Source organism: Branchiostoma belcheri, unplaced genomic scaffold, assembly GCF_001625305.1.
Source record: "Branchiostoma belcheri isolate BF01 breed outbred unplaced genomic scaffold, Haploidv18h27 scaffold112, whole genome shotgun sequence".
NCBI lineage: Eukaryota > Metazoa > Chordata > Leptocardii > Amphioxiformes > Branchiostomatidae > Branchiostoma > Branchiostoma belcheri.
In genome coordinates this window covers 785386-806583 of record NW_017802514.1, presented here as the reverse complement: position 1 = coordinate 806583, position 21198 = coordinate 785386, and the positions used below count along the sequence as shown (strand labels likewise).

At 40.8% G+C, this 21198-nt stretch overlaps 3 protein-coding genes and 1 non-coding gene across 5 annotated transcripts; 2 read left to right on the top strand and 2 right to left on the bottom strand.

Annotated features, from left to right (window-relative positions):
* Positions 1-214: 214 nt before the first annotated feature.
* Positions 215-11640, bottom strand: LOC109461561 (cyclin-F-like). Its single transcript, XM_019757941.1, has 16 exons — positions 11520-11640; positions 9745-9911; positions 8830-8936; positions 8487-8554; positions 7896-8095; positions 7652-7705; positions 7325-7429; positions 7032-7109; positions 6505-6656; positions 5866-6030; positions 5342-5465; positions 4682-4865; positions 4190-4280; positions 3521-3760; positions 2956-3068; positions 215-2389 (listed from the first exon to the last, which is right to left on the bottom strand). Exons 1-16 carry the CDS (start codon positions 11524-11526, stop codon positions 1893-1895), a joined length of 2352 nt encoding a protein of 783 aa, XP_019613500.1. The 5' UTR covers positions 11527-11640; the 3' UTR covers positions 215-1892.
* Positions 11641-12147: 507 nt separating this feature from the next.
* LOC109488317 (putative IQ motif and ankyrin repeat domain-containing protein) lies at positions 12148-15764 on the bottom strand. The gene is made up of 5 exons (XM_019757858.1): positions 15522-15764; positions 14601-14718; positions 14234-14368; positions 13366-13494; positions 12148-12878 (listed from the first exon to the last, which is right to left on the bottom strand). The coding sequence occupies exons 1-5, from the start codon at positions 15667-15669 to the stop codon at positions 12716-12718; spliced, it is 693 nt and encodes a 230-aa protein (XP_019613417.1). The 5' UTR covers positions 15670-15764; the 3' UTR covers positions 12148-12715.
* Trnae-uuc lies at positions 13740-13811 on the top strand. Its single transcript has one exon. It is a non-coding gene; the product is annotated as a tRNA-Glu (tRNA).
* Positions 15765-16644: 880 nt separating the features above from the next.
* Positions 16645-20151, top strand: LOC109462062 (WW domain-binding protein 2-like). 2 transcript variants are annotated; one of them, XM_019758570.1, is made up of 6 exons: positions 16645-16721; positions 17240-17354; positions 17930-18158; positions 18669-18809; positions 19029-19120; positions 19349-20151. In XM_019758570.1, exons 1-6 carry the CDS (start codon positions 16663-16665, stop codon positions 19394-19396), a joined length of 684 nt encoding a protein of 227 aa, XP_019614129.1. In that variant the 5' UTR covers positions 16645-16662; the 3' UTR covers positions 19397-20151. The 2 variants fall into 2 exon arrangements, with proteins under 2 accessions (XP_019614129.1, XP_019614122.1); XM_019758563.1 differs by having other exon boundaries at positions 16663-16721; positions 18573-18809.
* The last annotated feature ends 1047 nt before the right edge of the window (positions 20152-21198 follow it).

Below are 21198 nucleotides of genomic sequence, written 5' to 3'. Positions count from 1 at the left end.
TTGGCAAAATATGTATTTATATATCTTCTAGTATAACAGGATTAGCCTTGGAATGTTGTTTTTTCTTGTCCTTTAGGCTACTAGTACTACAAATATGCCTACATCATTATCTACACAGTACAAAAACTGTCTTTGCTGAATTGGTGTAGCTCACCAGTTGGTATGAAAGAATGAACTGGTGGACAAAAAGGTACAAGAAATTCCATTTAATAGAAAACAGTGTGGAACATACAAATGATGATATGGAGGGTACAAAAATAGGTTGAATTCTCCCTGAAGTTTACATGAAAATAGCCAGATTTCAGCTTTGTGTACAAGAATATCTTGGAATGTTATTTGAAGAACTGCATGACTGCCTTGTATATATATGACAAGGCAAACAATGGGTGCAAAACATAATATTGTGGCATGGCTCTATGATACACAGAAACTTGTATCATTGCACCAAAGCCTCTTGCTAAAGAGCAGCGCGATATGCAACTAGCAAAGCAGCAAATTGTTAATGCAACCTATTCGACCAAAGCTATCATTCTCTATGGAAACATATTTACATAGATCTAGTCATCTAAAGCCTATGCTTTGAAAGTATATAAGTTTCTCTAATATAAGCCAGGCTAGTGCACTAGTGTCAATCAACCCAGTCACCACCTTATACTACAGGCTCTGGGATAACAATATAATATTTCATTGTAACAATTAGCAAGTCTGACTTGAAAAAGAAAATCTGAAGGATCAAGGCCCTACATCTAGACAAAAAAAGTCACAGTTAAACAAAATATATATACAATTAATGGAATAAAGCAAGGTGAAAAAAAATACAGGATAGCCCTGATAAATGTAGCTTAGTAACTTTGTGACAGTTCATTTCTTGGAAACTGCATATTCGATAGTCACATTAGTCATTGTCATGTCCCTTACAAAATGTATAAATCCTGACATTGCACCAAAGTGTTTTTGAGCACCATAATGTCAGATACAACCTACAAGTGACCAAATACATTGTACTTTCTGCATTTGGTCAAAGAGTATGCAATGCCTGAAAACTTACCTACAAGTTACATCTGTAAATTTACTGACAGGCATTTTGCTGAGGATATGTTAAATATTGGTACAACTTTTTGTTTGACTTACTCAATTTTCAAAATCCCTTTCCACTTAGAATTTTGATGCGATTTCTCTCAACTTAAGATCACACAATACATTAATTAGAATCTTGTAGCTTGCTTAGATGAAAGAACATACATAAATTTGGTCATTTTTTTGTCACAATAATAATCTAAATGACAACCTCAAGCTCTGCATCATCATATTCTTCCTTCTTACTGCCATCTATAGCCACAACAAATATGCTACAGTCTACTGACATTGCATAAGACATAGGACATGTCAAGAAAAACTTTGGTATTGAAATGTTTGAATGTCTAATATAGACATAGAAATGTATGGAAGACAGCTGCCATCACCAAGATTATTTGAAAGTTTGAGTTGTCCATATAATGTAATATCTGGGATAAATGTACAAATGAAAGCTGCCAGAATTCAAAGAAACATGGACTGTAACACTAGCAGCCAAACAACATTATGGCACAGACTGTAACATTGAAAACTGCTACCTGAATGCCGCAAATTCATTGGCATTGAAAATAAAGCCTGCTGTATTGCCTGGGATATACTAATTCTAGTAGTTCTACAATGAATGTATGTATTGCAAAGACCTAGAATTACAATAGCTACAACTGTTAACTTTTGGAAGAAAATGCCAGCCTCAGAAAAAAGAGCTACACTGGAAAAGGTATTGCGTGCAGATCCTACTGTCAAATATAACCACTGTTCTCTCACACATGGCAGTCATTTTCTGGCCTACATGGTGTGTGTAACATTTTTCTCACAGCTCAAGCACACTCCTTTCTCTTGACAGATTTTTTCTGAGGTAGAACTGCATTGGCAACTTCCTGGCTGATGTTCTGGAGGACCCGTAGAGGCGCTCTCGGGCTGGAGCACGCACTCGAACACGGACTTGAAGATTCTGGAGAGCTAGCCCTGCGGCGTGCACGTATTGTGATGTTCCTCATGCCCTTAGACAACGGCTGGAAAACCTTGGCTGCTGCCTCCCCCATTTCATCATGGTACAGCCCGGAGCTGTTACTGGCACCCTCAATGTCAAAGGAGTTCAAGTCCTGGAGAAACTGACTGGGAGTCTCCATGGAGACATCCATACTGGTCAGGGATTGGTCAACGGCAGACTGTGTCCTGAATAGTGGTTTGCTAGCTGCAGTGGGGCTGATGACATCCAGCCAATCAGAACCCGTGTTAGATGAGCCACTCGCTGAGCAGCAGGTGCACACATCATCTTCCTGGTCATCCTCACTCATCTCTTCATCAGACATGTCTGCAGAGGAAACAAAAAGTCTCAGTTTAAGTGACTGTTTCTCATGAATTGATGAAATATAATATCCTTAAGTGACTGTTTCTCGTGAAATATCAGAACTCCCAAGATTGAGTCGGCAAGCACATTTTTGCCAAAATTGAAACATTTTCATTTGTCTGTTGTTCAGTCAGAACACCGGGTTTCCCTTCTAAATCTGCAGGGCTTTTAGCAGAAAAATGGATTCTGTATCTGTATCGGTATAGCCAGTATAACCACCCTTCAGTATAACACACCAGCTTAGGATTGCAAATGTGCATTGTGCATTTTTCTTCTTCTTCCCAATTCGTGCACAACCTCAATCGGTTGAGGGCTCCGGCACGGTGGGGGGTATGGGTATTGAATGGGATGGTCGCTCCTACATGTATGTTTTGTACGTGTTTGTTGTGGTCTGCTCAGGATTGAACCTGTTCTCAAATCACATTCATTACAGCATGACTGCTTTGCCTCTCATCATGGATTTTTGCCAAGAGTCCTTTCAAGACTATTATTCTCAAAGTTGGAGCTGTGAACACTGCAGTCTTCCTTACCCAGGTATTCCCCCTCGCTCTCCATGTCCCCCTCGTACCCAGAGTTGTCCATGGACAGTTCCATGATGGGAGTCACCATGGTGCTGCGGTCTGCCTCCTGGTCAGGGCACGGTCTGGTGGATAGAAAAACATGTCAGTTTTATATCACTAAAGCAATTGTGGCCAGTACAGTAAAATCTGTATTATACAGATTTTACTGTACTGGCCACAATTGTATTATAAGAGCTCATTTGATAACTTGCATTTTGTTTGACTACATGGGTGATTTGACTGGGCAGATTCACACTGTTCTTGCTTTGCCTTTAAGACTTTTGATAAAAGATATATCATATTCATAGATGAATATACAATGTACAAATGCATCTACATCACAATTCACAAAGCAGACAAGGCACAAAGTTCCCAAATGCTAGACCACTTGTGTTTTTTTTTTTTGGACTGTCAAAATAAATTTCTAGCTGATGAAGTCTTCACTAACTTTGAAATGTTCATACTTCATAGCAAATCTGTCCAATCCTGTCCAGTGCTTTCTTGCTATTGGACAATGCACTAGTATTCAACCCACCTTGCACTCTTGACTGGTCTTGGAGAGGAGCCCAGGATGTCAATGTTCAACTTCTGGTTTGTAAAGTCGGCCGTGATTGGCTCTGCAGCAACATTGCTGTCCAATCCCAGCCTTGCTATCAGCTCGTTGTTGCCAAGGAGCTCCATCTCGCTGACCTTACAGAAGCGCTCGTCTCCGTAGTGTTGTCTGACCGCGGTCAGGGGGTTGTTGTGATGGTCTCGTGGTGGAGGTTGGCACAAACTGCAAGATGGGTGCATCGAAGGTTAGACATCCAGGCAACATTATGTAAAACAAAATATATCAAGCAACGGTGACTGGGTCTCTGATGAAAAATAGCAGAAGTTTATCTAAAACGTCTAACTCCTCAGAGAATTTATTCTGTTGCTAGGTTTACTTTGGTGATTAAACTTTATCATTAGCAGTGCACACTTGTACTGTAAAAAGGAGTTTAGAATTGGGACTACCGATAAGCTGCATATTTATTTTACTACAGCATAGCGACTGAACTGTGAGGTTTTAGAGAGTGTGTTAACGAAATGGGTAATACGTGTACATTTTGTTCTCTGTACAAAGTTAATGCAAAGTTACACTTTGAATAATGTAGTCAAACAGGTTACAGGAAAGCTAAACTAAAGTTCAGTAGAAATATTATGCCGTGACTAGACTTACCACTTGTGGTAGACCTGAAGGGTACAGGTCAGAAGGTCAACCACCTGAAGGCCAGTGAACTGTGTCATGTGACTGGACCAGAGTTCAGCATCTAGCAGGGAAAGGAAATCATTGTGAGACTTTCTTTCATAACGTAAAAGTCTTTTACAGGAAATAAGATGTCACATCTTGTAATTTCTTCTTGCTATAATCCTTTGAAAACACCAAAATGATTGACGCTGTCCTCTCCTATTCTTCTATTCCAGAGCTTCCATCTTTCTTGACTCGACTTTCTTCACAAATTTCAATTGTTGACTGGGTCTAGTTTTAATATCTACACATCTTGGGCCTCCTAATTCAATAAAGATCTATCATTGTGAATAAATACAGCACCACTGTGCAAGCACGTCTAACCCTCGGAAGACGGGGAACAACTTAAGCTAAACCGGACAGTGAGTGAGTGTGAGCGATCCGTAACAAAATAGAAATATCATGTAAAAAACCAGTAGATACCTTTGTTGGTGGTCATCTTTGCTAACAGCAGTGCACTTGCAGCGATGACAGCAGGGCTGTAGCTGCCCATGATCTCAGTCTGCAGCAGGGCCAGGTCACAGATGTAGGCTGCCAGACACTTGGTTCTCTGGTCCAGCAGCTGCAGTTTGAAGAACAGGTCCAGGTAGTCTGCCGAGGTCAGCGCCTGTGTCAGGAAACAGGGGCGAGGAAAACAACAAATGAATCAAAAACACAAAACAACAACACTGTTAGCTGTATTTGTGACTTCCCTGCTTCAGTAGCCTGGTGACCAGACCTATTTTAGCTCTCGTGTATCCGCAAATAGGATAGATAATTGGGAGCTAAAATAGATCTGGTGACCAGGCTATTAGCTTCAGCTCAAAGTCTAACAGACTTGAATAAACTTGAAGACAAAATTCTTGAGTGCTGCAAACTGTTATCTAGCTTGAATGCCAGACCCATAGAATACTAGCGTCAAAGTTATCCTTCAGGCTAAGTGTGCTATGGGTCTGGCACCCAGGGTATTAAACTGCTATCCAGTTATTGTGTGTATTTTATATGTATGTTGTGTATGGGCGACTTATGCCTGAAATAAAGAAATAAATAAATAAATAAATAACTACCTGTTTAGTAGTTCCATGTTGGCTAGTCCCTACTCACCCTGATTTCTCCCCTCAGAGTGGCTGTCAGCTCCCCCATCATCCTGACCACGTCCTCATACTTGTAGGTGTTGTCTGTCAGCCAGACTGCCTCGCGGACTGTCAGAATGTCCTTGGCAAGATATCTGAGGAAAACAAAAAAAAATCAATGAGATTAATCTAAATCTAACTAGACATGTAATGTTTGCAAAGCAAATGCGTGCCATTTACCATCACATGGTCTACCTCAAACTACTGCTCTGTTTAGTCGTACTCAAAAACATTCATATACATGTACATCGTGAGGGCCCCTCCAACTCGGTTCTGCTACAAAATGTAAAACCGAACACTGCTACAGTACGAGTCACCATGGTGACAGACGTATGGTCCAGGCAGTCATTGACCTTATTTGTTTGGAGAAGAAGAAAGTGAGCAAAAACAATATGTTTTCCTTCTGCGAAGGAGTAGATATAACGAAGCCAAAAAATGACATTTATAAACAAATTTATAAAAAGTGACTTGGGTAAAACATCATGCATGTCGTACCGTGTTACTAGCACCATAGAAGCGACTCCCACCAGCTGCAGCTTGGAGCGCGGAGTCTTGTGCGTCATGAGGTAACGGTCCACACAGCGTACGGCAGCGTGCAGCACCTGGGTTGAAAAGTCCTTCATGGAAGCAACTTCAACCAGCCAGTCTACCAAGATAAATCTGTGGGAAGAGGCATTAACTTAAAGATTAAGACCTATCAAAATAGATGTGCAAACAAAACTATATGATCACTCCAAAATACATGAAGGGTGACTTCATTAAAAAGATATACAGATACATCACACAACTGTATTTATGCATTAAATGTGAAGCATTTAAGAAATCATTGACTGTAGTTTGTGTCAGATGGCACAGTGGACGCCAGTTATTTGCAAAACACTTTTGAGATCCGGCCAAACGAAAAGAATAGTGAAAACCCAAACCGTTTCCCACTAATATTGATGCTATTGTTTATAGCACCTAGTTGAAAAGCCAGTGCCGGCTAAGTGCAACAAAAATTGTCAAGTTGCAACACATTTTCAACCAAAAATATGCCAGTGTATCTGCCATGCTTGCTAGTTATAAACTGCACAATAGATAAAAGTAATGTAATGCTTTTCTATTCACAGGAAATAAAACATATCTGTCTCCTACCTCATGATGTTGTTCATGCCTTTCTGAATCTCAAAGATCCTGTGGCTGTAGGAGGGCTGGGAGGACAACACAAACTGCCTGACCACCTCGGCCGCCTGGGCAGCACACACGCCGCCGTACAGGCCTTTGGCATAACCATTGCACAGTTCCAGCTGGGAAACAGAAAAATACACAACTCAGAAACTTCCTGATGTGTAGACAAGCAGCATTTGGCTCGTAGCGTACGGTAGCATGCATAGTCCAGTGGTTGGCAACCCTGCTTCTGGACCAAGAGGTTGGCGTGCTACTTGAAGGGGTCACAGGACATTAAACTGTGGTCAACTGTTCATTGTGCTTGTCGAAAAGGGCTTGGGGAATTCCCCAGTATATAATGTACATAGCATCTGTCACAGCCAGCAGGAGATTAGCTCTTCAGTGAGCTAAAACTGGATCGAGGTCATTTTCGTTTCTCTCAGTTGTCAGTAATAACGAATTCTGTGCAATGACTGTTTTGTGAACTTGAAGAGATAAATGAGAACAACCCTCACCTGTGCCTGCCAGGAGCCAGATGAAGTGATCTCTCGCAGCAGTCTAACAGCATGTCTGCTGCCTACAGGGTCAATCATCTGTGGAAAAGAGAGAGAGATGTCAGAAGTTGTTGTTTATTACTGTTGGCCGGCCCTGAACTTTTTTATGAAAGTGGACACCTTGTCAATGCCAATCTTATGTTATATGCCCTTCCTTTCTCACAGTTTAGCTGTCTGCGCATTATAATAACATGACAACAGAACAAGCTATATGGACAGTTACTACATTTTCCTTTACCCAACAATCAGCTCACCTTGTCCTTGTGTTTGAGTTCCCACATGGTGAAGGTGGCATACTCAGATCCCATGCTGGCTGACTTCTCAAACCATTCAACTGCTTCTGATCGCTCTTCCTCATCCTTCAACAGAAACAGATGGTCAAACTCAAAGTCAGTTATAGTCATTTATAAGATACGAAATGTCCTGATACACCATGATTCCAATCTACTAAGTTAGCAACAATCTTCTGCTCAAAGTAGATAAAGGTATCTAGGAGAATAGTTAAGACTGTTGGGTTTCTAAGTTTGAGGTAATTTCTGAGTAGAGAGTAGTGACTACACACTATAAACAGGACAACTTACATCAAACAGTCCTTGTGCTTTGGCTATGCAGAAGGGCAAGGCTGGGCTGGTGTTCTGAAGAGAAAAAAAAGAAAAACAAGTTTAAAAAATGACTGCAAATAAAACCATTCATTACCCACCTAATATTTCATTCCTAGTAATGTATGTGTAACATGCAACTAAACCAAGGCAACTAAGGGTGGTTTGAAAGTTCTGCATCAGTTTTTGCTTAGTAGTACTGTTCATTGCCATCAGTAACACACACCTCAGTGCTGGCTGCTTTGTCCTTGATGGTCTTGAAGGCGAGAGACTTGCAGCAGGTGCCAGTGGTGGTCCATGGAGGCCTGATGAAGAGCCAGGTGAAGGGAGGGGTGCCCGCAGCTCGCACCAGCTCCTCGGACTTCATGAAGAACTCAGCCGCACGGACGCCATTCCTGCTCGCCTGCTCACCCTCGATTTCTGGGACTAAATTAATTTCATTCAAATCATGTTACAAAATGTAGATGAAGTCCAGAGAAACAGTTATCATATACTGCATTTTCTAAGCAGTGCCATGTACCTAAACCTACGTTCAGGTCCGTATTCAAGTCCAAAGGTTTAGGTCCAGGTCCGGAACTTGTTCAGAAGTCCGGAACTACTAGTAGTTCCAGCAAATTACTAAACCAGCAGTATACGGCACTATTTAGAACTTCTAAGCATGTCTTCTCATCTCCTAACACAAATCATACTTACAGAACTGAAATATTTTTCTCAGTAAGAAACTAAGAGTCAGTTACAGTTGTAAGTTTTATTATCTTGTTGCAAGTTAGTTACAAACAACTTAGAATTAATGAATACAGACTGCTTAATTACTTACATCCTTCATTGTACAGATAGGCCACACCCAACTTGATAAGCAGTTCCAGGTTTCCGTACTCTGCAATTCTAGAAATGAACATGCCAAATGTTAATTAAGTCTGGTCCAGGGACAACAGATGCACATAAATTGCTATTCACTACATTTGCTTAAACACTTGGAAAATTGGCACATTAAAATACCAATGCACAGAAATACATTCTAATGACAGAAGATAGGAAGAATGTATGATTCATTGTCAATTTGACCTTTCATAACACTTTCAAACATATCATTACAACAATCCTTTTGGAAATTTGATCTGCTCTAAACAATAATACCTGGTGGGTTCCGCCATACTCACTTTTTCAGCTGTTCCACATTGGCAGGACTGGGCCAGATGCCCCCAAAGTTAGTGTTCACCCATAGTGTGGGATTGTTATCTACTAGCTGCTTGAAGCTTGAGTGGACCTGTCATCAAAAATAACAGTACACTTTCAGTTCATGACATGTATACAGTAAGTTACCAATATCAACATTATTTTCACATAACACTCTTTCCACTTCCAAAGGTACTATTGAACTGCATTCTGAATATTTAGGGCAGTGTATATAGTCATAATTGTAGTGCTGCAAACTTTAAAGTGTTGAACAAACTTGCACTTTGGTACATCTAGTTCTTAAACAAATAACATCTTTGTATATCTTAACCCTCTTGACATTTGATCAAAACTTCTGCCAAACATTTTCTTTCTTTAGCGCTGCAGGTTCCCACTCTAATGTGTACTCTACAGTTGTTCTTTGCGACTTCACTTGGCGCACATTGAAAAGTCGTTAGCAGTGATTTGAATAACATTAGATCTTGTGTGCCGACTGCATGCCAGATATTTAGTTTGAGGTCAGGTTACGGACATCACACAAAGACTGCTACTTGCCATGCCCTTCTAGCTACAACACCAGCCATCTAAGAGGGGAAATGCACTGAAACTTGATGCTGAGTGTATTTGCTTTGTAGTCCATGCTTTGGATACAGTGGTTTCTTTTTTTCTGGTCATAATATATGTGTAGAGAGATTTGTTCTTTTCTTGGTGCTATCAAAATGATTTTTATCACAGACATTAGAGGAGTCTCTTTGGATTGCTACATTAGCGACTTATCAGATATTTGTGCGACGCTAGTAGATTTCTGCAGAGAACAACTTGTGCACATATACAGATGTATGTGAAGTGGATGTTTACATCTCCAAGTTCTATTCAGAAGTTCTAAACAAGACTCTTACCAGTCTCATATTGGCAAGGTCCTTTGCAGGGAGGTACCTCAGCATGAGGAGTTGTAGCTCTTCTGGAAGTGCCCAGATGTCCGGTGCTTTCCTCACACTGGGCTTGCATTGCTTGTACAAAGATTTGCAGCGACGACATGTTCTCCTTCTAGTCATCTGGTTTTCTACTACAGAATGAGAAACAATGGTGGATGCGACTGAAATTAGTACACCTATTGCAAATGGCTCAGACATGCATTACTAATACTAGTAGTATGATTCTCTGCATTGGATTGACTGTCTGCTTGATTCTGAAAATCATTTGAAAAAATTATGAATTTGCTCTGAAAAGCTCGGAAATAGAAATCAGAATATCAAACTTCAGAAAGAGAGAGTGCGGCCTTTCGAAAGTCTATGGACATTAATAATATGTTTAAATTATCCAGGATTTCAAATATCACCAAGTATTTCTTGGTACTAGTAATTCATACAATTTTAAAGAGTTTGATAGAATTGACCTGCTTTGACTGTTCCTATTTCATCATGAGTCGTTTTGAAGAAAAGGGAAACATTGAACAATGTATCAGTGTTGACATGTGCACCTGTATAAACACTGAGACTGATACATATCACATCCAAAATTTCATAGTAAAAGTATACGAATTAAATTACGAAACAATCCAAAAATGGGTTCTACGGCTTACACGGAAAAGATAGTAGTGTTGAAAAAAGAACGATTTCAGTAGTCTTTACCTCGTCCTAAACTCGTCCGAAAAAACTATGTGCAGACGACACTACGTCGATTTCAGTAATTTGCATTTCAAAACAAACCCAAAGTTTGAAACAAAACAATTTCCAAAACGGCTCGAGAAATCAAACGAATAATTCTAGAAATATTTCAAAGAAGCAAAAATAAATCTCAATCTCATTTATATCATCCGTTCGCGGGGTGGAAATAACGGTTGGAAAATAATCGGGAAACCAAACACTGCGGCATTAGCCGGCGGCGCGCGTCGGTTGGGCTGCGGTTTACCGGCCAGCGTAACGGTCGTCCGGGGACGCTTGACGCCATTCAAGGACACGCTTCTACTGAGGCCAAACTGTTTTCTGTGACCTTATAGCTTTTACAAAACACGGTGAAGACATGCACAGTGATATCGTATACGTGACCTCTACGCCTATTTGATTATAGAGAAAATAACAGTGATTTGGAGGCAGACCTGCAAATTATCTTCAGTTAGCCAAGGTCTTCTCGCGACAGTGAATTCCAAGACACGTTAACATGTTACTCTGTTTACAGTGCAACTAAGTTACACGTTACTTGAATTTTCACAAAACACGAGCCATCCAACTGTAAACCCAACACACACACTGGAGTTATACGGAATTATTTTTGATTTTTTGGGGGAGTAATTCTAGCCGGTCGTTTATTAATAGTCAGAAACTTGTCCCAGATTACGAGCCAAATCACTACTGGCGCGCGCGGCTAGACGTTACCCGCCCTGCCCAGGCCAGGGTCAAATATCTACACAAACGCCACAAATCACAAAAATACCAATGGATCATACATCTATACCTTTGGTAGTAGGTTTGGAAAAGGAAAATGTCCTCTGCATTGTAAGCAAGTAGCCGTTACTGTAGATTACAAACTGCGACATGCATCGGAATTTCGCCCTCCCACAGCGCCCCAAGCATGTTGCCGTTTAAAGTTCCCTCCAAAAACCTCACGATTGTGCTTCGTGTAGCTCTCCTAGCTCAGGATTCTGACAAACATGAATAAGAATATGGTTACCTACCTTTCATGACTATTCCCTGAGAGTTTGAGGCTGTAGATATGCAAGAATTACTACTAAATCTGCGCGACGTCTGCTACTTGCTACTGTTCGTCTCGAAATGACCGCTCAAACTGAAATCAGCTGGCCGCGTCGTCACGTGACAAACAAGCGTCCGTTCTGTTCCCTGATTGGTCGGTAATGAAACGACAAATGGCGGGAAACTCAAATGAGGATTATGGCAAACGGAAAGGGGTGTGGCCACCTTGTCGTCTGCTACAACCGTTGACTGGCTAATATTCTCAAGGGTACTCAAGGAGAGCTGATTATACTAGCTGATAAGGGGTCTTAGGAGCTTGCGTCTTTTTTTTTCAATGGAGAAGCGACAACATTTAAACGGTTTAGCTGGACCTGAACAATATCGTTTCTGAAATGTTACTTGCGCACGAACATGGAGACATAGTGTGGTTATTGGTTAACGTTAACGTTACATATAACGTTAAAGCTTTAACGTTATTTCAATCAACCTTATCGCAGTTTCTATTTACATTGTGCACTAAAATGTTGTCAAGGGTTGATCGTTACGTATATAAGACTTTATTAGAGAACCGGCGAAGAGACAACTCTACCGTTGTATCTAACGTTACGTGGTAGTCTTTCATGAAATCGTATATTTGTAACATCATTTAATTCGTGTAAGATTTGATATTGCGCAGATAGAATTACGTACACGTAACGTTATATTCTCTACACACAAACCCGTGATAATAGTATTTCATTCCATGAGGCATCTAAGTTTCATCATCAAAAAGTAATTTTATTAAAAATATAACCAATCCATAAAAAAAACGATTAGTTAGAAATATTTTGCTGCAATCAACGACTTAGGAACATTGATGTGCGCTGATTTACACCCGCGATATATCCCAATTACATTATACGGTACTAGTACAAAGACAAGGCGGGATCCGAAAGTAGAAGCAAATGTTAATTAATCATAATTCATCATTTTCATGTCTACCTAGACCTTGTACATGTCCTCCCAATGACTAGGTCAGAGCGCGGGACTAAGGTAGTAGGTAACGTTAGTTACTATCGTGTTCATTAATTGCACGTTCTTGTGGACTAATGACATACGTTCCTAAATCATGATCCTCCACACTAGTTTAACATAAACGTACACAAGTTGGGATCCGGAAGAGAGACAAGGCCAGTACAGTTCACTGCACCCTGATGACGTAAGTCCTCTGCATGAGTTCAAGCGGAGGGGACGCCATGTTTGTGATGAGGAAGAACCTGAAGCCGTCCACCATGCCATGGCGGAATGCCGACGACTGGTCCGTGTACTCATCCGGGTCCGAGTCCTTCACAAGAGATACGTACCTGCAGGAATAAAGTCTTTATTTGCAAATTCATGCCCGGGGGCTAATTGCTTTCAATTGTACAGAGACAGAGAAGGTACAGTATGGAAATACTAAACAGACTCAACTAGTACTACTGTCCGCTCAAGTTAAAAGGGTCTGCTCAACTTATAAGTGGATGTCTGACAGGTCAAAAAGATTATTTTCCAAATTCTACCTTGTGCACAACAGTGTTAAGCTTAAGTAGTTGCAAGGTGGGTAATTTTTTTAACTACTTAGAAACAATGTTTGATTTCGGCGTAGGTCTCGGCGCAACTTTTTCATTTTCTCATTTCTCCTAGACACTGTTTAAATAAACAGATGAATGAACACGTATTTAACTCAATTTCTTGATAAGGGTCCCCTTTCTTTCCGAAAGAGTCATCGTCATAATTAGATGTGTTTACTTTGGAATTACACATCAATTAGTGTACTGTTCATTATATAGTGATGAAATATAAACCGCTTACTTCTGATCGACAAGGATGTCCTTGGTCATTACCGACTCCAGAAGGCCCTTCTGCACCACGTCAAACTTGTCGGCGGCGGCATGAAACATGTTTGTGTCCATCATGTCCAGCACTACCGGCTTCCCAAACCTACAAACAAACAAACAAACAAACAAACATTACATCAGAAGTGGAAATGCATTGATATTTTCTCCTTTCTTAAAACCTTTTACACCTTTCTACATACATACTTTTTGTACCATTTTTTACCTTTCAACTACATACGTGTGGCATCCACGAATCTGCAGGCCATTATCGATGTTGCTCTGCTGTACACACGATGCAACATAATGATTTTTATTTGGTATATTTCTGGAAGGTTATACCGCACCTTATCCCATGTGGTCTAGTGGTTAGGATTTGTGGCTTTCACCCACACGGCCCGGGTTCGATTCCCGGCATGGGAAACTGTACTTTTTTTTGGAACCCTCTTACCGAGTGTGCGAGAGTCAGAGAGCAGTATATGTTTGTGACTGTGGGTAATGCGTTGACCATTGGTTTGTATGGGAAACTGTAAATTTGTTTTTACTCTGCTTGAGCAATACATGTCAGTTATCGCATACTAGTATGCATGCGCTGATCGTCGCTATGTACATGTACTAGTACTTTTATGAGCCTGTTTACAGACCTGATTCCTAGTCTCTACCAAACTAACTACGCTGGCTATAAAAGGAGAATATTTGCGAGGGGAGTTGGCCGCCTTGTAGGTTTGACAGGACGGAGGGAAAGAAACTACCTTCTTGCGGCCGGACTCCCTTGGCCAATTTTACTGTCTTTTTTGCCGAATTCTACGATTCGTATTCCCGTAGAAAGACCTGGGGGAGGCTACCTGATTCCCCCAATGATCGCCATACGTATCCTCTCAGGCTCCATGTCCCCGGGGTTCTTGGCGTTCAGGTAGTTTGTGTCCTGATATCGCAGGAACGTAGACACCCGGTCGGACTCGTCAATAACTAGTGGCCATCTGCCATATGGAACACAAAAGTCAAGTTGAAGATTTTAACAGTGATATGAGTTACCTCGTCATAACTTTAAAGTTGACAATTGATATTGCACGTACGGTCGTACCGCAGTTATATCAAGAAGTATAAATCATCGACATTTATTGTGCCATAGGGTTGAAAACGATATTAATTACCACAAAAGTTATAATTTTTATTATAGGCATGCACGACGAAGATGTTGATATTTCCTACTTTCCCGAATCTTTGATCTTGCCGCCTGTGTCGTTGATCAGCACGTCGACCAACTGCTTGAGCTCTATTTTCACTTCTGGTATCTCGAGCTCCTTTGGTTTCTCTGCAGCTGGTTTGTCTGTAATGAAACAGTGGTGCTATCCTAAAGATGCAAAGGCTCGTATTTATAAGTATGATGTTGATCAGCATAAGTCGACTTCAACACATCGTGACAATTGTCCGACAGCCGTATGAACTACGTGCAGTCTCCCATTATGTCTGTTCCCCTGAGCTAACAAATCCTGTCAATAGGCCAGCCACAGGCACAGGTCAGTGACTATGTCAATACGTCGTGCAAAGTCTTAGCCTGTGTATAACTGGCGGACTGTCCGACAAGATGGAATCATATCAGTAGAAAGCCTACGAAGACTTTGAGCTGCCTTCAGTGCTTCTGTGCATGATATCTAAAGTTTTTATAGATCTTTGGAAGGCGGGGCTTCAAATATACAGAATCTAGGTTGGTTTGAGACGAAGTGACTGGCGCAGTGACTAATACTAGCCATATAACATTACATGTATATAGTACCAGTATATGATGTTACAAGAACAGCAACATCGTAATATCCGAACATACAGCTACACTCCGTCTCCAGGCGTCGTTAGATTATGATTCATAGCTCATACAAGAAGAGTTATTCCATTGAACATTGCTCCCGACGGGTTCTCTACGTCTCGTCCGTAAGAATCAATATTGTCACAGGCTGTCAGGTAAAAATTCGAATGGATTTTTTTAACAATCACACAAGAACGACAACAGCGACCTCAGTGAATTTTAAGAACAATACCTACACCTCGATCCCCTTTCCCTAATTTCTTAGCATCAGGTCCCACAAGCAGAGCTACATTGACAGCTCCGCCCCTGTTCTACCTTACCCTACTTACCCTTGGTTGTGGTGACAGCCGGGGCCCGAGCTTTGGCAGGGGGGGCGGCACCATGCCTTCTCAATCCCCCAGGACGAGCACCAGGAGCCGGCTGGGGAGTCGATTTGGGCTTCGGTTTTGCCTTTGCGGCTACGGGCTTTGGTGGCATTGTGACTCGTATGAATGTCCTGAGAAGGTAAAGACAGGGTGCTAGGAGTGCGAGCACCTTGCGGAAGGCTCACAGGTAAGGCGACCTTTCGTTGCTTAGCGACGCGAAGGTAGGTCAAGCTGAGCTGGCGACCTAGAGGTCGATATTCCCCCAAGATTTTCGGGACCATAAAGTCTTGCCAAGCCAACAATCGTCATGTTTGAAGAGCATCTCGGGCATACATGGACTATTATATATAGAACCCAATAGCAACATGCACCGCTGAACACATGTACACACGGTCTTATATTTTGGCAAGGGTAACATCAACAGGTGGTTGGAACTTAATGTTAATCTGGGTTGAGTATGCCGGCGACAAGGCCTGCTACTGAGAGTTATTTTCACTTCAAAAGTTTCCGTAAGAAGGTAGAATGGTAGTTGAGGTCGGGCAATTTTGCAGAGAAAAGGCTTGATCATGCTGACCAAAGAAATGAATAGTAACATACAGATACACCACTGAAAACATACACGGTCTTATACTAGTATTTCGGCAAGGGTAACATAACAGGTGGTTGGCACGGAATCCGGGTTTAGTATCGGGTTGTCTGCGAATGAGTGTTATTTTCACTTCAAAAGTTTGTGTAAGAACGTAGGATTTATTCTAATCATATTAAAGTTCAGGATGGACAATTTTACAAAGAAAAGGCTTGATCATGATGGCCAAAGATGAAAGAAATGTGTATGATTTTCAAAACAACCTGGGGTTCGTGTGAACGAAAGGACCAAAATTATTGTCTGAAAACGTGTCTCAACCAATTTATCATCATATTCTTGAAGAGGCGCTGCTCTACCTTTGCTTTCCGGTCAACAAAATACGGATATGCTCGAGGCAAGGAGGTTTATAAACCAATCTCTGATCCACATTGATTGTGTTTATCGACTTTGTTGTGCATGTCAGAGGTCAACCATGACGTCACGTGAAAATTCGTCATCATCATCACTACACAGTCCAAGATGGCGGTGAACAGATCGCACCATCAGAACGGCGGGGTTTTGGTCTTCCATGGAGAACGGTACGGCCACATTTTCCACCCTATTCTTGTGTTATCTCTTAGCTAAGGACACCAGGCCTCTGCGGATGTGGTATTTTAGGGTTGTTAGGATCATTTTGTGGTGAAAATTCGTGCTCGAATGTGAACACTTCCTGTTTCAGGATACTAAAAGAGATCATGTCGTCATAACCCTCTTGAAGCACGTATATGCTTCTTGTATCTACACCAGGCCATCTCATACCACGAAGATTGTGTGAAATTAAAGAAAAATCTTTAGATAGTATGTAAAGAAATATGACGACAGTGACAGAGGACCAAGTGGTAATCATTTTGTTCAGTATTGAAAAATGATACAGCTTGCAAAAAATTATATCGATGTCCGATTTTGTAGGCGTGTACTGTATATGTACTATTACATAAATGCTGTTACACAACAGTAAATTTATTCACACAACTTATATAACCACATAGAATAATGTAGAAACTATTCTAAAAATTCCAACTTAAGAATAAAAGTGTTCATATTTTTGTTTGATCAGTATTGTGATGGACTATGATGGTGTAGAGTTGGTGTTTGAGGACCCAGAGCCTGGCCCCTTGTCTGACCACCTCAAAGGCACCAAGAAGGGAAAGGTGTTCCTGACTAACTACAGAGTAAGTACTGGCAGAAGTACAGGACCTTCCATGAGCTATGTTCAGGTGTCCAATAGTTTTGACAAGTTGTATACTAGTAGGCATATCCAAGATTGTACAAAACGTTACTGGCCTATAATGTTAAGCTTGTTATTGTACAAATCAGTGCAATTCCGCTTGTAGTACATGAACCTCAATCCTGCAAGGCTGATTTTCTTAATAAAACTGTAACTAGTGTAAGCTGCTTAGAAGCCAAAATATCCACATTACATCCTATGGACTCTGCTATGTTTGTAGACGTACATCTACATGTGTATGTGCTGGCCAAGGTTTTCTAGTAGCCATATACTGTGTACATAGTGTTACACTAATGTTACTAGTGTTACACTCCAAGCAGATCTTATGTGGCTGCAAAGACAGTATCAATAAGTCTTATTTTACATCAGTATTCTTCATTACATGTACATAGCAGTACTTGTATACTGGTAGCATAAAAAACCTTTCTTTGCACAGTTTCTCAGTCTCTTGTTAGCTCTGAGTCTGGCATACATGTATCTACAAAATGTTAGTTACAGTGACTGTAAACCTACTTCCAGGTGATCTTCCACACCAAAGGTCGTGACCTGATGCAGTCGTTTCACATGCCCTTCCACCTGATGAAGGGAGTGGAGATCAAACAGCCCATGTTCGGGGCTAACGCTATCAAGGGCAAAGTCAGCGCTGAACCTGGTGGGGGCTGGGAAGGAAAGGTTGTCTTCAAGTTTACGTTTAACCACGGGGGAGCCATTGAGTTTGGACAAGGCCTGCTAAAACTGGGCAGTGAAGGTGGGTCACTGAGTGTCCTGATAGTTCAGGCTGAATGCAACTTGCAATTATCCTACCCTACTATAGTATATTGACACCATTGCATAACGGGTAGATGCTTTACAGTTGAGAGCTCTTTTGCAAGAGCTTTTCATAATCATATTTCATTGTCTTATTTGTGTTTCTTGTTGTCTTTGTGCCTAGTTACATGTATTTAGGCAGAAAACAACAATATGGCTGCCTTGCTGTGTTTTTAATTGTCCAAAGCAAGAACACTGTGCTTTGGCTTGCATACTGTTACTGGTATTTCTTTTTTAGGGAACACTGCATTAGATTCAGGTCCAGAACCATACTGTACCAAATCATGTAGACATTTTTTCTCATTTATTTGCAAGTATATGTCCTTTAATTTGGCTTTTTATTTTCATTTTTCAGCTTCTCGCAATGGTAACAGAGCTCCCCCCATGCCTATGGGCAATGTGTACATGCCCCCTCCTAACGGAGCGTATGCCCCCGGTCCCCCTCCCCCAGGAGTGTTTGACCCTGCCTACGCACCCCCGGCGTACCCCACGGCACCACCCATGGCGAACGGAGCGTACGGTGCCCCACCGCCGCCGTACCCTGGGCCTGGGTTGTACGCCTCTGCACCACCGCCTGGAATGAACCCGGCTGGTAAGACCATTGTGTTTCAACTTAACTTGCACTTTTCTACAGTTAAAGCCATGAAATGGAAAAGTGTATAAGGTTCTGGTGTAAAATAGAACTGTCTTTCAACACAGTGCTATTGCATGTACATACATGTGTATATTGTCATTGCAGGCAATAGGGTTTTTAAAAAATCGTGTGGTAGCATTTTCCAATGAAAAACAATGTAAGTTTTATGTGTTACAGATGCGAAGGCCCAGGAGGCAGCAGCCAGTGCTTACTATGACCCTAACAACCCCCACAATGTGTACCTGCCCCAACAACAGCCTGTTCCACAGGTAAGTACTGACACACTATAGGTTCTTACACTTTGACAACTGTTTTCTAACAGAGTTGTACCAATATGTGTGTGTACTATATAGTATTGAATCATTTCATTCTGGCAAAGGTAAAAATAAAACAACTATGAACTGCCACTATATGTAGTGAAATAGTGTCCAGCATTGAAGTCTAAATTCACATCTTCACTGTTGTAAAATTCATTGTTATCTGCCATTTTTCCACAGGACCCACCCCCAGCATACGAAGAGGTGGAGGACAAGAAGAAGAAGTGATACAACAGTCCATAGAGGTTAAAATAAAAAACTCTGCAACAATTAACACAACCTGTGCATGATCACAAGCATCTGTAGCTTTGTAATATGAATGTACTAGGTGTCAACTAAGATATCTCAAACGTTACATGTACAATTTGTTCCATATATGACATAATTTGTAGTAATTATGTATACCCTTTGCCATTATCTACTATTGGTAATGGTAGTATGAAAAGATGTATAAATCCATTGCTAAAATTACCTGTATTAGCTTCACTGTAGTTTGTGGTAGTATGATTGCATGTAGTGAGAGGACAGACAAGAACCGTGACAAAGTACAACACTGATCCAACAAGTAGAAGATATACAATGTACAGGCCAGGAATGTGGTGAAAGTTATGATTGAATAAAATATTAAACACTTGGTACTTATGTAGATATGTACAGGTGGATATAAGTACAGAATTATCAATATTCCTATGTTGGACAAGGAACGAGATGACACGAGACACCAATCAGTTTCAATATTTTGTTCTATGTTTTCTCATTTTCCTACTTCTTATATAGCTTTCCCATTTGCTAGTAATTGTTGTAGACAGTGAAGAACTAATACATGTGCTGTGTCAAGACACTAAGGTACATTCTATTTTCTGTATTGATATTGAGCAAGCATATGACAGATGTCATTGTAAGAAATGCCCAGTACAAAAATAAGCATAGTTGATAACGCTGTAGCTGATTATTATGGCTTGCATGGAAGCTTTCCCAAAAATTAGATATCTAGTCAATATCTGACAAAAGTGAAATATCTGGAGTTGATTCACAAAAAAGACACATGTTTTAAGTACAGATACAGTAGATATGATATCCTAATAATAACTATGAGTATGATATAGAGTGGCAAATCTATCATAGTTCACTATGCATTACAGTCAAACAAAATTCTGAAGATGCTTCTGATGTTCTAGTGATATTTTATTATTCAAAAGATTGGTTCACCCTTTGGTATTTCATCTTTCCTATTTATGTTAATTTATGTCTTTTTTGTGCTGTGTTCTTAAATGTCATGCTCTTGTGAGACCTTACAATATTAATTGTCAATTGTATGTTGTATCGGTGGCTCCGCACTCTGTATCTGTTGGTGGGAAGCTGCTGACTGTTGTTTTTCAGAAAATTACAATGGTGACATTAAGTAGTACTGAAAGTGTGTAAATAGACAAGATGTGCGATACAGTATTACATAATATATTACGTTTTAAAGCTTAAATCCCAACAAAGCGCATACTCATCATGAAAAAATAAAGGCTTACTTCGAAAAAGTTTCAACTCGACTCATTTTCCTCCCCATAAGAGGTTTTATTTCATACATACATACATACATACATACATACATACATACATGTAGCTTATAATTAGATTAAGGTACACAAGAATTGACAGTGGGAAACATGATTTTTCAGGAGAACCCCTTGCGTATGCAAAGTTCACCTGTAGCAGTTTCTAACTCTACGTCAGAGCGAAGCATGTTTAAAATCAATGGATATTTTGAGGTAAGAAAACAGCGATATTATCTGAAACCTGGCTAGTGGTGGTGAGGATGAAGGTGTTGAATCGATCCGGTAGGTGGCGCTCGTGAGCGGTCTGACCGTGTTTCCGAAACCACCTGAGTGTGGGCGGGGCGATAGACTATTAGGGACCGTCTAAACACTATCGGGGTGGTTGTTTAGTGTCGTCAGAAATTTCGTATCCATGCATGAATGCTTGTGTGTTTGTGATTTTTATTCTGAAATCCAACTATATTTTTAGATAATAAAGGACGG